The sequence below is a fragment of the Equus quagga genome, chromosome 3 (assembly GCF_021613505.1).
Source record: "Equus quagga isolate Etosha38 chromosome 3, UCLA_HA_Equagga_1.0, whole genome shotgun sequence".
NCBI lineage: Eukaryota > Metazoa > Chordata > Mammalia > Perissodactyla > Equidae > Equus > Equus quagga.
In genome coordinates this window covers 36,927,916-36,945,106 of record NC_060269.1, presented here as the reverse complement: position 1 = coordinate 36,945,106, position 17,191 = coordinate 36,927,916, and the positions used below count along the sequence as shown (strand labels likewise).

The 17,191-nt window shown below is 35.6% G+C and overlaps 1 protein-coding gene across 1 annotated transcript in view; it reads left to right on the top strand.

The window, feature by feature from the left end:
- IQCM (IQ motif containing M) overlaps positions 1 to 9,768 on the top strand; it is a 343,964-nt gene extending 334,196 nt beyond the window's left edge. The window contains exon 13 of the mRNA XM_046657520.1: positions 9,665 to 9,768. Coding sequence (XP_046513476.1) covers positions 9,665 to 9,768 — 104 coding nt within the window. The remainder of the gene's footprint in view (positions 1 to 9,664) is intronic.
- Positions 9,769 to 17,191: the final 7,423 nt, after the last annotated feature.

Below are 17,191 nucleotides of genomic sequence, written 5' to 3'. Positions count from 1 at the left end.
ATAATTTACTAATAAGTTATAATGCCTTAAATCTAAATCAAGTACTTGATGTATATTTTGTTGTTAAATTCCTATAGTATTCTTTTGGAGTAGGTACTGTTATCTTCATTTTACAGAAAAACTGCAAGCTCATCTTTTCTAAGATCACAAAGGTGTTAAGTTAGAAGCGCCAGTATATGAATTCTGGTCTTTCTGATCCCAAAGCCCATGCTCTTAGCTCTGTGCTAAAAATGTCACAAGAATTTTTATCTCTTCCTGGTGAGATATTGACCATCCTGCTTTAAAAGTTTGTCCATTAAGTGTCCTTATCTGAATCTCATTAAGATCAATTGGATTTCAATTAGAGCTCAATAGATTATAACACAAATGGTTTGAATCTTCTTTGCTCTTGTCCATTGTGAACATATACTGGAACAGTTTAATTTGCTTGTGATGGTTTCTTCAAAGAGGCAATTTAGAAATTTCAGTCTTCACTCTGCTGTTGTCCTCATGTAGATTAAAATGAATAATGAAGAACTTGTTGGCTATTTCCTAGTAGATTATTGTAGTAATACCATACTACTTTAGCAGTTGTGAGTATCAAGTACTTGGAAAAAAGTAAGTTGTCCCAGCCATCTCTTAAAGGATGATACACTAAGGCCAAACACATTCTGTTCCAAATATAAGGATGATACCATATTAAGAATTAAGAATTCTATTGCTATAGTTTAGTATATCAACAATTTTAGGGAGAAAAATCGTATGATAACATCAACAGATACTAAAAGAAGCAGTTGAGAAAATTCAACAAGCAGTCTAAATAAATAGATAAGTGAATAAATATATGATTCTGAAAGGAAATCTAGAGAACTACATATTCAAGCTAAGAGGAAAGATACTCAATAAAGAATATAAAAGGGAAGAAAAATGATTTTGGTTTTATAAAAACTTCAAAACTTCACTATGAGAAATTACCATAAATTTATTTACAAAATTGATTTGGAGTAAAATTGCATTTTAGAAGACAATGGTTTAATGCAATGAGCTATTTAAAATTGAGAACAGGGGTGTAAATATAATAGCAAAATAGACAAAAGATATAGAGAAACCATTCACGAAACAAAAATCCAGCAGCTATTGAATATGCAAAGATGCTCAGAGTCACTAGCAGATGAGGAAACTCAAAGGATTAGCAGCTCTTCAATTGGCCAAAATTAAAACAAAGCAAAATAAAATAGTACCTGCTATTGCTGGCTGGGCTGTGAGCAAAGAAGTACTGTCACAGATTGCTGGTAGACATGTGTATTTCATAGGTTTTTAGAAATCACCTTGGCAATATCAATTAGAATTAAAAATGTGTGTACTTTCCACTCTGCACTCCATCTTGGGAATCCATCACATGGAAATAAAAGCACTACTAATTAAATAAGCAGGCTCATCTTAGCATTATTTTTATTTGGGAAAACTGAGGAACAAAATAAACCTTAATCTATAGAGGAATATTATGGTCCATTCATATCACAGAATACTGTGTACCACTTAATGAATGAGAGCTATACTAGTTAACTGGGAGGGATTTCCATGAATTCTTCTTCAGTGGAGAAAGGAAAATTTGCATAATATGATGTCAGTTTGTAAAACAAAAATAAGCATTATCCAATTTATTTATTGAACACTCATTTATCTTCAAGACACCGTCCTAGAGATTAGTGCAGTGAGACAACAAAGTGAATTACTGATATCTTGAAGATATAGGACAGACGTACAAAAAGGAAAACAATAACATAATGTAACACAGACCTGCTTTAAAACTGAGTGATATCAATAGTGCTATGGTTTCCAATGAGTTGTTATAAAAGGTTATGCAATGTGGATCTCGATCCAGATGTGGATCAAGAATTGCCTATAGTCCAATGAAACATGTCACTGAGAGGAATCTTAGTTTCTTATAATGATAATAATGATGGCAACAGGTATTGGTGGAAAGAGAAATTGAGATGGTGTAAGTAAAGCACGCAACACAGTGCCTGGCACAGAATAAATGTATGTTAAATGGCAGCTTATTATTCTCATTATTATTGTTTTTGAAATAGTGAAGTTATGCATTTTTTTAAGATTGGCACCTGAACTAACAACCGTTGCCAATATGTTTTTTATTTCTCCCCAAAGCCCCCCAGTACATAGTTGTACACTCTAGTTGTGAGTGCCTCTGGTTGTGCTATGCAGGACGCCGCCTCAGCATGGCCTGATGAGTGGTGCCATGTCCGCGCCATGAAACCTGGTTATGCATTTTTTGAAAGACTATCACAGAGGTGAAGTGCCCTTCTCATCACATCATATCAGCAGGAATATGCTACTGACAGGACTTATCCCTGGTGGTATTAACCTTGATCACCTGGCCAAGGTAGTGTTTGTCAGATTTTTTCATTCACTATAAGTTACTTTCCCTCGACATACCTTCTGCAATCTATTTTTTGAAAGCACATGACTAAATCCAGCTCACACTTGAGGATTGGAGGAGGGGAATTAAACATTGCCTCCTAGAGGTGGAAGGATCAACATAAATTATTAAGAATTCTTATGTAATAAAGATTTCCCCCCATTTATTTATTAGATATTTATTTACCTCAGTATGTACTCATTTATATTTCTTTTATACTTTTAGTTATAATCTAATACTATGTTATCTTGTTGTTGCTGTTGCTCAAATTGTTCCAGCTTAGGACATAGGGAGCTTTTTCTGGTTGGCTCTGAGTCCCTTTGACATTCCTCTATCCTTTTGTCTTTTGAGTGCTTCCTTACTTTCTGGTACTACAAGATTCTGCAGACTCTTCTTGCATTATCCTTACTCCAGCCCTAGAACCAGCCATTTCTCCAAGGAGTCTTGGTTCTTTCTATTGGAGAATAGTCTTTAGAAAACAAAATCTGGGCACTGCATGTGCTCGTTTCTACTGAGGTGTCACTGTTTCCAGGCTCTCTCAGTGGATGGGAAATATATATATGAATACTAACTCATGTTTGTAAACATAGTTATAATTATTTCTGTATCTATCCATTTGTGTCCATCCATCTGTATTTTGTCTTTAGGCTCCAGTTTCCAGGCTAAACATTGTTTTCTGAAGTTACTTAGGTCAGCTCCTTTTTCCCCACCCTCTTCAGTGAGCAGATATCACTTTTGATGAAACTTGTATTTCCTGGGTGCAGAGTAAGTAGCGTTTCAGACTCAAGTCTTCACATAGAAAATATTTCCCTATTAGTAATCAGACTGACATCTTTCATCTCAATATTCTATAAGATGAATTTCTCACTTTTGTGTTTTTATGCTGCTCTGATTCTTTATATATGCTGTCTAATTTCATCCTTTATTCTTACTTACTCTGTGACAGGCACCCATTTATCACAGGCTTGTTCTCTCACTTCCTTTCATCTTGTGAAGGACATCATCAATGTGTTCTTTTCTCCCAGCTGGCCACCTGTGGTGTAAATCATGCCACCTGTACCTAGGGAACCGTTCGTTGGCATCCAGTCCTAATATCTGCCATGGCTCCAGTAGTGAAGTGCATATACTCTGTTCTCTCCCTAGCTTGATCTTAGGCCTCCTCCAGTCAGGCTCTTCAGAATTCCCATGCCTGCTTTGGAAGCTCTGCAATCTCAGTAGCTCTCCTCCCACCACATTGGGCTACAGTTTTTCCTGAAAGGCTGCAGAACCATCACATGGACACTGCCCACAGCTGTTGCTGCAGCATCATATTGGCTATATGCCTTCTTCAAAGGGATTGCAGCCCTTTCAACAAAACTCCTTTACTCCTGGATTTTCCGTAAGCTATGTGTGCTTTCTATGGTTGAGGTTCCCTTTTTCTATTCCCTCAGGGGAGGTACAAGGGGATAGGGTGTCTGACACTTTCTCAAGAGCCCAGCAATATCTCCTCCTTTATTCCTTCATCAGTCTGCTAGTCCAATTCTAGTTCCTTCTAAGTGGGAAGGCTTTCTCATGTCATCACACATTCTCTCTTACAATATGGCTCCACATGTTAAATTCTTCAGATTCTGGTTTCTTGGATCCCCAAAATGCTATACATTCTAAGCTAAGCTGTACTCTTCCAGGCGACAGCCTTCCCTTTCAAAGTACTGTTTTCACTTTGTGTTTTAAAACCTCCCTCTTGAAATGCAGTTGTCTTCTTTGTTCTAGAATTTTTCTGCTGGAGAGCAGTGCATATATGGAATGTCACAAAATTATTCACTTCATTTCAAATAGCTATGTTTACTAAACAGCTATATGCTTTCCATTATTTACAGATTGCAAAAGAGGAAGCTAACTGCTTAAAAACACAAGAATGGAATATTTATTAGCTATTTACAATTTTTTCCTTGTTTCAAAATTGAGAAGCATCAGAAATGAGGTGAATTTTTTTTCAGTCACCCTCAAGGAAGCCATTTCTATCGCCTGAACGGCGGTGTCAGGAGCCAGGAGCAGTGAGGAATGGGAGGCAAACCTGTACTATTTCAAAACAGTAGCTAACTACATACACACATGTATATGTAGAGATACATATAGTCACAGAAATAGTCACACATAGAATTCTCCACCTACTCTTATGCAATCTCTAGTCTCTTTGAAAGTGATTCCCATAACTGCAGTTATTTCTAGGAATTCTCCCAGGATATCTCACATGTGCTCATAAATACACCACTCTACGCTGCAACATAGAATTCCCTATTTCCCTGCCCACCCCCAGCCCTTTGCAGTGCTATCTGCTACTGTCACTCTGAAGCACAGGAAGCCTGGTGAAGGTGTCTTACTGCTGCTGCTGCCGCTGCCACCAGCACCAGTCCAGGCATCCTGGACTGATTCCAAACTGGCCTAAGTCAACCTGCTGAATGGAAAAGCCCCTCTCCTGACCTTTGTACCACAGTTGCCTCAATCTCAGAGTGCTGACACCCTGTGCTCTCAGCATCCCAAGGGCATGGTGTAGGAAAACAGCTTTTTCAGCTCCATCGTTTTCTCACTGGGACCTTCCTCTTCTGAAGTTATAGGCCAGAGTCTCCCTGGCGGGGTGGGACAGTGGGAAACAAGAGAGTGGAGGGTCAAAGCAAAATCATCTTAGCAAGAGGCAGCTCAGAGTACATAAAATCACCCCGTCCCTGCCAACTGCCACTGTCTTATTGGACCAAGATGAAAATACTCAGCAAATTCTTCTCACATTAAGAGTTTTTCTCCGAGATTTCTTGGTCTTTCTTTGCAAGCGGTCCCTAGAGGATTTGTTGTGCCAGTGTTCTGGACATACCCCTGTTTAAAACCCTAGGGTGAACGAAATGTAGGTTCAGACTTGGATCCCTGCTATAGACTAGCATCAGGTGTAACTACTTAAATATGTCCTTAATTGTTTGTGATCCAGGAGTATATTTTTGCTTTATACTGACTGATAATCTTCTGGTGGGCAGGGCTGTGATACTGTGTTAAGGAGGTGCTTTCATTTTTTTTAACTAAATTTCTATGAGTAACATAAAATTGCAAGTTTTTGCTTTTTCTGGCTTGTGGATTAGGAGATGGACACTGAGAAACGTCTCAGCCAGTGCCCCTTACGTCACCCCACAGCACTTACCGTGAACCTGAACAAATAGGACTCCGTAGATACCCAATGACCTAAAAGTGTTTTATTTTTTACACATCCATGTTCATTTTCCTTCGTAGTTGCTCTAAAAAGATTCATTTTGAAGCATTCACAAGAAGTAGCCAACAGTGTAGAATAATACATATCCTTGAGGAGGTCAGAGAAATTGCATGAAAAATCATAAAATAGACTTGTGAACGTGAAAATCTGGAGATGATTTAAAAGAAAACAAAGGTTAAAAACATACTTTGAACCTTTGAGAAAAATTTAGTATCCTTTTTCTGAAAACACAGGTTATAAAGTACATATTAAACATATTATCTATTTTATTTAACTGTTTTCCCAATTGAAATAATCTCTTCAGATTATTGAAGTATAAACAAAAATATCTACCTCCTGATTATGTATTCATTATCTACAATAAAGGTGACTTTCTGACATACAGTCCAATCTAGAAACTTGAAAATCTCTAATGTTGTTATTTTTACATGAATAATATCTTCTGTTGAAAATATGGTTAAGCAAAAAGAACTAAAGCTAAATTATAATTCCACAAACTATTAATATTTTGGCATTTAATACTGTGCTTGTTTATCTATGCATATAACTTTAAAAAAACTGTATTATAGATACTGCTTTATAACCCACTTTGCCATTTACAACTGCATTCTAAAATGTAGGGGTTTAATAAAGTATGATTCTATGACATGTGTTAAAGGTCTTGGTGGAAGTTGCTTTCCTCTAGAGAGGTTTTTCCATTGTTCTTGGGGTCCAACAAACTCTAAATATATTTGAGATATTTTGTACCACACAGATGACATGAACTGGAACACCAAACCAAAAGCCAGCTTTGGGGCACTGCTTTATCCACCCAGCCTCTTGGAAACAGGAAAGTTTCCTTGCTGTCCCTTTCTTGGACATTTCTCTCTTCTCTTCTCTTCTCTTCTCTTCTTTCTCTTTTGTTTTTTACATCATTACACCTACTCTGAGGGTACAGCCCTCTGGGGCCCCAGCCCTCAATTGTGGTCTCATGCTGAAATCCCCATTTTGGGTGGACCCTATGCTTTACCTCCTGTCCCCATTCCCCTCACAAGGCTGAAGTTCAGATATACGGGGCCCAGCAGAAAATCAGACCAAAACAATTGGCTTTGGCATTCAAATATCCACCAATATTACTGATTTTACTTTGTTTTGGCTTCTGCATTTTCTTGCTTCTCTGCCAGCTTGGAGTGAGGTTAAAATACATTTAATATTTTATTCAAGATTGACTTGTTCTAATAAAAAGGATTGTCTTCTGAATCTGTTCTGTCATATGACGAAAATGAAGGTCAAGAATATTTACTTTAAAAGATTAAAAATTTACTATGTATACTTACATTTTTATTCTTCCTAAAATTAAATGATCCATTATTTAATTGCAATATTTCTGAAATAGCAGATTATACAATATAGGATTCTGCTCTCAGTCTCACTTCTGATCACCAACTAAGATTCTGGTCACCAATCCCAGTGTGTGGGGTTTTTCCCCACCTACCAACAAGCAATTCTCAGACACCAGTTGGGTGTCCTACAATTTAACTCAATTCTGATACTTTCTACTCGGAGATGGCATCAGATCCCACGGGTTAAGGGCTCAATCCCAGGAGACTGCCCTCCACTTCAGCTGCCAATCACAAGTAGTAGGTGATCAGGTTACTCACAGCTTCTGTCCAACTTGGCTACAAATCGGAGGTTTCCATGACGCCCTCCTCGGGTTCGATTAATTTGCTAGAGCAGCTCACAGAACTCAGGAAACACTTACTTACGTTTACCAGTTTATTAAAGGATGTGATAAAGGATACAGATGAACAGCCAGATGAAGAGATACATAAGGTGAGGTCTGGGAGGATCTTGAACACAGGAGCTTCTGTCTCTGTAGAGTTGGGGTGTGTCACCTTTCCAGTATATGGATGTGTTCATTCACCTGGAAGCTCTCCAAACCCTGTACTATTGTGATTTTTATGGAGGCTTCCTCAATTAGGCATGATGACTTTGAACTCTATCTCTAGGCCCTCTCCCTTCTCTAGAGAAGTGAAGCTGAAAGTTCCAAGCTTCTAACTATGGCTTAGTGTTTCTGGTGACCAGCCCTCATCCAGGAGCCATCCAGATCTCATCATCTTCATTAGAACAAAAGATGTTCCTAGTGCTCTTATCACTTAGGAACTTACAAGGGAAGGGTTTCAGGAGACCTGTGTCAGCGATGGGGTCAAAGACCAAACATTACAACAAGAGCTTAGACAAGTGCTCCTATCACTTAGGAAATTACAAGGGTTTTAGGAGCTCTATGCCAGGAACTGGAGGCAGAGACCAATATGTGTATTTTCTGTCTCACACAATTGTTAGTGACATTTCTTTATAAAGCCTACATATAATGTCATAGTGTAAATAATAATAATAATACAGCAACTACATTTTGAATATTTATGAAGTATCAGATATATTTCTTTTTAACTAATAAACTTTGTTTATTTGGGGTTTTTTTTAGGAGTTTTAGGTTTACAGAAATGTTGGTGAAAGGTGCAGAATGTTCCCACATACCCCCTCACCTGCAGCCCCCTCCTCCCATTCTCTACTATTAACACCTTACATTAGTGTGAGATATTTGTTATAATTGATGAGGCAATATTAACACATCATTATCACACATATATCTTTTGATATATGTTTTTTGGATCCTTTCAACAACCAGATAAGATAGATATTATCTCCATTTCAAAAATCAGGAAACTGAGATTGAGTATTAAATCTAGATTCACTCACAAATGTGTAAGAACAAGAGCTTGGATCATTACATTCACTTTTCCTTCCATTTTACCTACTTTGAGTAATCCTGCATTTCAACTATCTTCTGTCTGATGAAATGTATAGTTGATATTGCATATTATCAAAAAATTCTTAGTAGGAAATAATTTTATCTTGAGATCTCATCTTCAGAACCAACATGCATATTTTGTTTAGATTAGGATACCAATTGGTTATTGCCTTTCCTTATGATCTCACTTGCAATGATAATTACTATTGTTAATTATTTTATAAATACTCTGAATGTAGTCTAATTTAGTTTTGTTATTATAAGCCTTACTCTCTGTCTAATGACAATATAGATAAACATAAAAACAGCAACAATGCCTTGCTTCTTCTTTTACAATAGAAATCATTCATTCTCTTTTAGTAATATGGATTGTTCTTCTCATAACTTTAACTATTTTGTGTGTGTGTGTGTGTGTATGTGTGTGAGGAAGATTGGCCCTAAGCTAACATCTGTTGCCAATCCTCCTCCTTTTGCTTGGGGAAGATTGTCACTGAGCTAAGATCTGTGCCAATCTTCCTCTATTTTATGTGGGATGCTGCCACAGCATGGCTTGATGAGCAGTGCTATGTCTGTGCCTGTGATCAGAACCTGTGAACCCCAGGCCACTGAAGCAGAGCACACAAACTTAACCACTATACCACCAGGCCGGCCCCAACTTCAACTATTTTTTGGTAGTTGGTTATGTTTTTGTTGAATAATAATAATGTCTTAAAAGGCAAAAAATATGCTACTCTTTCTATATATTAACATTATGTATAATGGTGGCCACGGTAAATTTATGGCTTTTATTTCATATTTGACAAGTCATTTTATGCATAAAGATGGATCAAGTACAAGAAATCTATAGAAATAGTGGTTTATATCTATTTGAACATCAGTATCAGTATTGATTATATTGTAATGCAAAAAATTTCAATATTTATCTTATGGTCAATATATTTTGCATCTAATTTATTTCAAGTATGCGCTATATTGGTGAAATCCAGGTTCTGCCATCCCTTCTCTCACCTCTTTGGTCCAACAGTAACTCTTGCTGAGTCTCTTGGCATGCTATATAATATAATACAATACACCTGAAGGAAATGTGCCCAAGTCCAATCTTTTGTATGTTCTAGTACAACCATAATAGATTGCCTGTAATATTTTGTGATTTCAGAAGCATGATACATTCTGTCATAGCAATTGAAAATTTATTAATATAATTATATATTTTGTTTTACAGTGAGTGGACACCCAATACTCAAAAGAGCTAACATCCGGATTGTTGGGAAGATAGTGTCCAGATCTATAAGAGAAAGGAAAATGAGACAACATTATTTATCGTGAGAAGTAGAATAATGCTTTCAATTCAATATTGTTACCTTAAGAGTTGAAGCTGTCTACCCAAAGAGGTTAACATTAGTCATGGATTAATTCTGTATCAACTGGATAAAAGGATAAGCGTCTTTGCCTATCCAAAGAAGGACTTTGACAAGTTAGTCTATAATTTTGAAATATCTTTGGATGAGCCATTCATTGGATCTTTTTTGGTAAAAAATATCTGTTTTATCATAATGAAGTTGAAACCACATAGTGTCAACTATGCCCTTCACTGGACTTAAATTTGTTTTGTTCCATTACCAATAAATGCCATAGAAAAACTTTAAGATCCTTATTTCTAAAAACTGACTTAAGTTTTTTGGAAATAGTTTCTCAAAACATCTTTTAAACTATATGATTTTTATTAGTGTAGTCATAGTATTATTTTCCCATATTCTCATTGCTCGTTCTGAAGTGAAAAACTGAGAGTCAATAAACTATTCCTGAGTTACCTCCCTCCCCCCCTCTAAATAGGGGTTGGAGAAACAAGTGAAGTAGCAATAGTTGAAGTGCTGTGCTTAGCACAGAGACTAAAGATGAATAGAGGTGGAAGCTACATGACAAGTGTCGATATTTTCAGTTCTTATCCCTGATCTATTATTTCTGTAATTGACTCTTTGGTTTGAAAAAGAAATCTCTCTCAGGCTACTTCGTGCAATGGAGTTTACTGTAGAATACATGTGGAAGTTATTACAGTAGAAATCAGAGAAGCATTTTTCTTTATTTAATTGCTTCAAAAAGCTGTAAAATGCATAGTTAAAAAGAAGAAGAAAAAAATCACACATGAGTTGAGTCCCAGCTTGGTAAAACATCAGCAGCCTGCTCCATTTTATAGCATTGTTAGGATAAAACTTTGGTGAGAGTTCTGCCACCACTATTCCCCAAAATTGGGAGCAAAAGCATAGAGTTATAATGAAAGGTGATTATAAACTAAAATATAGGATTTCCTAATGAGGGTTGTGTAATGAGTGCCACTATTTCAAGTGGAAAGTATATTTATAATAGAAAACATTATAAAACAATATCAAAACTACCTTTTAAAAAATAAAATATAAAAATTAGGTTATGATTATGAAACTGGGGGCAGGATACAGAAGTTTATTTTTCCTTTAATAAAATGTGGTTATTCTTTTCTCATGTTTCCTACACTTGGCTATTCTTGATTTTTAGTAAACTGAAGTAGGGCTACTTAGTGTCTTTCAAAGGTGTGATCTTACATTAAGTTCAGTGACAATATGTCACTCCAGAGCTGTAGAAGACAGGGTAAGGTCAGGGAAAAGAAGCCTTCACTTTCAATAGTCAGTTTCTATGTAAAAATTGGCACTTGGTGCTCATCAAAGAAAAGAAATATTGGATAAGCTCTAAATGTCCATTGTGTTTTTGAGCCAACTACCTGATGGAAGTCATCACTTATATGTAAATGAACTGTCAATGGCTTGCCACTGTTGGCAATCACTGGACTGTGAAGGGTATGTCTTAATAAGAACTGAAGCTCTTCACAGACTTTGATTTACTGGAAATAAAATAGAAAAGTCCTTTGAGACTACAAAGGACACTTGTTTCAGATAAAATGTCTAGACAGTAGCAATATATTTAGGGCTTTTATTATAGCAAAACTGCAGATTAGAATGGAGTGGCGAGAAAGTTCCTGTGACCCAGCCGAGTTCTAAAACACTGCTTCTGACCAGAGTAATACAATCTTTAAAATAGCCAAGCCAAATTAAATACAAGTGTGTTAAGATAAAAAAAACAGAAACAATGAAAGATCAAGATTCAGGTTTGTTACATCTTTTAAATTGTCTTTGTCTTGTGTTTCACATTTTCTTATAAATCTACATTTTTTTTTAATAAATGTAGCTATTAGAATAGTTGAAAGCCAGACTCCCATGATCCTGCAACATGGACTACTTCTCAGAAAATTCAGATTTAAGGGGATTTTTTCATTGTCTATTTATTCCCTTTCTCGACTCCTATTCCAAAATACACAATTGAAGTATTGGATTCTGTTTAACTCTTACTGTTTTTATTAATGTTGTTGATAACAGTAATATATTAAAATTGCAAAATGCTTCAGAATTTGCAGTATACTGTCACACATACATGAATTATGGAAATTTTAATAATGTTAAAAAAGATCAAAGAAGGCAATTTAGATGATATAAACAAACTTTAACATTTCATGAAGTGGACAGTCTCCATGCAGAGAACTGCAAAATGAAGCGGAAGACAAGAAACTTTTATAGGATAAAGAACAAGGAAGAGAAAAATAGAAAACATCTGAGTGGCTGGGGCCACATAATCAACCTTATTTGGGGTGAGAAAGGAACAAGGAAACAAGCACAGAGCTCAGGGTTGGCTTGGCATTAGGGGTTGGCTGACTGAATATACTGCATTTCTGGTCAAGTGGAGCATTTGCAGGGACATAAAAGTTATCTAAGTTTCACTTTGCTGATGTGGCACCCCGGGCCAAGAAATTTATTTCAACAATAGGTAGACCAAATTTTTATATTAACCACTTTCTCCCAAAGCACACTGCGTTCAGAGATGTACATCAGTCAGGGGAGGTTAACAGCTTTGAAAACAATCCTAAAAATCCCATTGACTTAAAATAATAACAATGTGTATTTTGCTCATTTCACAATCCAATCTGAGTCAGCAGCTACTCTACTCCACGCAGTCTTTCAGAGATTCAGGCTTTTTCCATCTTAATAACTTTGCCATTTTTAGGGCCACTAGTGCAGTCTTCACATCCAGGAAGTAGACAAAAAAGACAGCATAAAGAAAGCAGACTCACTTCACTTCTTCACTGCTTCAATCCGAACTTCTGCTCATGGTCTATTGGAGAGAACTTGTCACCTGGTTCCATCTAAACTCAAGGGGACTAGGAAATGTGGTCTAGTTTTACATCAAAGAAGAGAATATGCCACTTTCTGCTATAGGGAGCATATTTCACTCCTCATTATTTTAGGGAACAAAAATAATTTTTAATGACTTGGATAGTCATTCTGGTTCAAAGTTTTATTATAAAAGCATCAAATAATCGCAGTATTTTGATGCCAATCCCCTTGTATAATTCATCAAGAATACTGAAGACACCAAGCATCAACTTAAAGGGAAACTATTTTTCTTTTTCATTTCTTAGATATGTGCTTTTTTTCCTGGAAATTGAAGAACTTTGAGTTTTATTTTTGTTTTGGTTGTGTTATTCAAATAAAAATTATATCAAGTAAATAATTTTCAGTAATATGTTGGTAAGAATTATTCTTTTGGTATGAAAGATCACCCATTTCCAGCTTGAGGAAGTAGACTATCAAAAATTAATACTTGCTGAGTGGCGGAGGGTGACAAAGAATTGTACCATCTCCAAACTTTTCTATATAAATAATCAAGAAAAGAAAGTATGATAAAATGGTGCTAAGGCAAGGCTGACTTACCATCTCAGAAGTAATTTTTCATTTTATTCAAATGGGAAGAATATTAAGGAATTAAAAATTCTCATTTTTAAAGGATTTTTAAACAACTAAGGAGAAAGAGAAAGCTTGAAGAATCAAAATTCTAAGTAGGTTTGCTGAAAGTTTTGAACAAACGTGCTTGCTTAAGTCTGCTCCCTTTCAGACTGCTGTCTCCTTCTGGAATAAATGCTTAAACATTTGAGTTTTTTGATTGCTAAGCATATTCCACACTGGACTTCTTTTGTTTGTGTTTCCTTCAATTTGTTTTGAGCAGTCTTTGCACATTTTGCTAGTTTTCCACATTGTAAAACATACATTTCCAATATAATAATAATAAAGCAAAAACTGTATTTTCAGCCTTCCTTATATAAAATTTTGCTTTGGAAATGAGTTTTGTAGGAATCAAGGGCAAGTACAGAGCATTTGTCCTATTAGAATACCTGACAACAGTGGCCTGGCCTCGTGGTTCTGAGGTCAGTGACTGTGGAGTCACTTCCTGATTTAGTTTCCAAACCAGGTCCTGGGGTGATCCAAAGAATGACTCATAGAACTCCTCCTGCTATCTTTTTTCTCTACAATCACAATTTTTGAGTTGTCTATATCTTTGATAACTCTCTTTCTGATTAATATAGGTAGTGTTACCCTGTCATCTTCATATCTTCAACCGAGAATCCTGACCGATATATTTTTCTTCCTCCCTTCCTTCCTTCCCTCTTTACAAAATAATGCTAGTGAATAAAGCTCTACCAATATACAGCTATTTAAAAGTTAAGATGTATTTTTGAAAATGAATATTTCCAGACATCAGATCTGGCATGTCACATTCTCCCAAACATACCCAGTTCCACCTTCTCCCAGCATTTACTGCAGCTTCGTCTTAGCTGAAAGTATATTTGATATCCTAAATAGTATTCCTATAAGTAATTCTCTATAGAAGAAAAGCTAAGGGTATCAGAAATGTAACTTTATCTTTGATAATAGGATGATAATTTTATGAAATTCCAGAGGCTTGACAGTTGCTTATAAGACACAAAAATGAAAAGGAAGAAATAGGAAGAGATTTATCAATTTAATCTTTCTGCATTTTGACATGTATGTTAAAGGCTAAACTATTTGTAAATTTACTACAGTTTCAGTGAGCATGTAATGGTTAGTCTGGAAGTAAAACCTCTCATATAGTTAGATGACTAATGGAACATATATCTTGGGACTTTGTAATAAGTGAAATGTGATTACAAGAAAAGCTGATATTGTCTTATGCAAATGTAGGTCCTATAGATTTTCATCATAAACCAAGATACCAGGCTAATCTGGAAAAGAATCTGAAAATATATGTCTTTGAAACATCAGTGCTTCAGAATCTCAAACAGGTGATTTTCTTGATAAAAGCATGAGTTTATTTTTAAAGCTCCCTAATACTGAAAGAAAAATACCAACAAAAAAACCCTGTGAAAATAAAAATGTGAGCAAACTATTTGAAAGAATTGAGTAGCTAGAGCAGGCAATGCTTATGTAGTCTAAGACCCTCATTTTACAAAAATAAGAGTTGAATTGGAGGGTTCAGCAGTCACACAGCAATTTAGTGCCTGAAGTGGAATTGGCATAGGATCTTCTGTTCCCCATCCCGGTCTTCTTTATCCTATTCCTTATTACCTCCCCAGAAGACAAAATAAGGGGGTATTTCTTCTAGAAAGTAGAAGGAACCACAATGCAAACCCACCAAACTAAGCAACATCACAAAGAAACTACCCACACCTCAAATGATGGATGCCTCCTTCTGACTTCTTTTATAATCTCTCTTCCTACACACAAAAATCTCCTTGTTGTTCTTGCTTGCATCCCATTTCCTCACATTTTAGAACAGGTTAGCTAATTTGATCAATTAAATTGGTTCAAGGTGTTAATGGATCCTAATGGCTTCATGTATTACTGTTTACATTTTAACAAGGCCTGTCGACTCATCGTGAGTGACTAATGCTGGGAGCTCTAGACATTGTGCAAACCAGTTGAAGCGCATCCTGGTAACATTTATGTTACCATTTACTACTAATTTCATTGAAACACAAAAATATCCCTATCTAGAAATTTTATTTTGTTTGTTATGACTTTTATCAAGTGAGCCTCCTAGTATACACCTAGTGACTAGATGATTATATTAATGCAGTATATTATTTCAGGAATGTCCTTGTTTAATCATGCCTCCCAGGCTAGTCGACACAAAGTCTCTGAGTTAAAAATCACAAAGAATTATTAAAAACTCATGTTTCTTATGTAAGATAGTTTACCAATTCCTCTCTCTTCAAAATACTTCTTGGGTTTATCCCTTTCTTTTTCCTTCTCACATTCATTCTGTTAATTCAAGACCTTATCACTTCTAATCTAGACTTCTTAATATGTCTCGGAAGTTTCTCAACTATAAATCTCCCCTTCTCCAATCCTTCCGGCAATATATGGCCCTGCTACTCAAATCTGTCTTATACATTCTTCATTCATGACTTTCTAGAAGTGAGCTGAAGTTCAACTCTTTACCCTTGCATTCTATTCTGTTTGCAATATACTTCCACTTTATTGCTCACTCTTCTGACCACTCAAAGAAGCCCTCTTCCTCCTTTCATCCATGGACTGCTCCCATTTTCTCCTTGTCTGCTCAAAGTTTAGCTCATCTTGTAGACAACCAGTCCTAGAGCTACCTTAAGACTTTTTCCAGAAAACTCAGTCATCCTTAGTGCTTTTTTTGCACCATTTTATTTTGTTCTTGATGATGTCACTTTGCACTGATTTATGCTGGTGTCAATCAGCTGTTTCATGTGCATAACTTTTAACTCACCAGAAAAAGAAACAAAGATTGCTGAGAGCAAAGATTATGCCACCTGTCTAAACCTGGCACAAGTTTTTTAGAAATGTTCATGGAATTAAGAGGATTTAAACCAGACTGCGCTATCAAGCAGAATAGGCTAGCAAGGGTTTTACCAAGAAATAAAAGGCTTCAATCTTTGATCCTGTAGCTAACACTGGAAAATATATAGACGGTAGCAGATCACAAAAAAGCTGATGAAAAAATGTATCCTCTAAATTGAGACAATTATGAGAGTAAAAGAGGTACAAAAAAATAATGAAAATTATTTATTTTTCAACAAACTAATTTTATCAGTGGACCTCTAAAATAATTTTATTGAAAGGTATTTTCAAAAATAAAGTTCTTTCTTAAAAATAAAAATAGCATACATCTATATGCCTTAATGTAACATACAAAAACATCTTTTTATTGATTATTTGAACATTAAAGAGAAGATTGCAGCATAATTCTCAGTATTAATCACATTTTTAAATCACATTTTTTGAATGAATTACTTAGCTGTAGCTCTTTAATACAATGCTATTGGTATTTTTCTCAAATATGGTCTCATTCTTTTTATTTTTTTCATAAAATTGCCGGCACTATTCTTCAAAGTTGCATTTCAGGATTAACATTAAAATTGACACCTTTCATTGAATCTTCTCTGTAGATTATGTGATTTTTAATTGAGAGAACACTCCAGGTGCTGAGGGATCTGGTAACTCAGAGCAAATTCTTCTAAATGGAGAAAGTCTCAACTGTAAATTTTTTGTATTGACATTTTCACAGGTAATTACTTTTAGCCTCCACTTAGAATCCATTCTTTAAAACTTTTACATGAAAAAAGTATCAAATGTGTTAATATGATTTTTTTAATGTTTTATCAACTTGAGATCATGTAAAATCTTAGGCACTGTCAATTCCATTGCATTCCAGAATATAACTCATCCAATTAAATATTAGAACTCCAATTACATGATGTTCCTACCAGTCAAGGTACTCCAAAGTATAGAATTTCAGAATTAAACGTTATATACCATTTAGGCTACTGTTGTTTAATTTGCTCACTTCCTCTCTTGCTTTTATATGGATAAATGTCAGT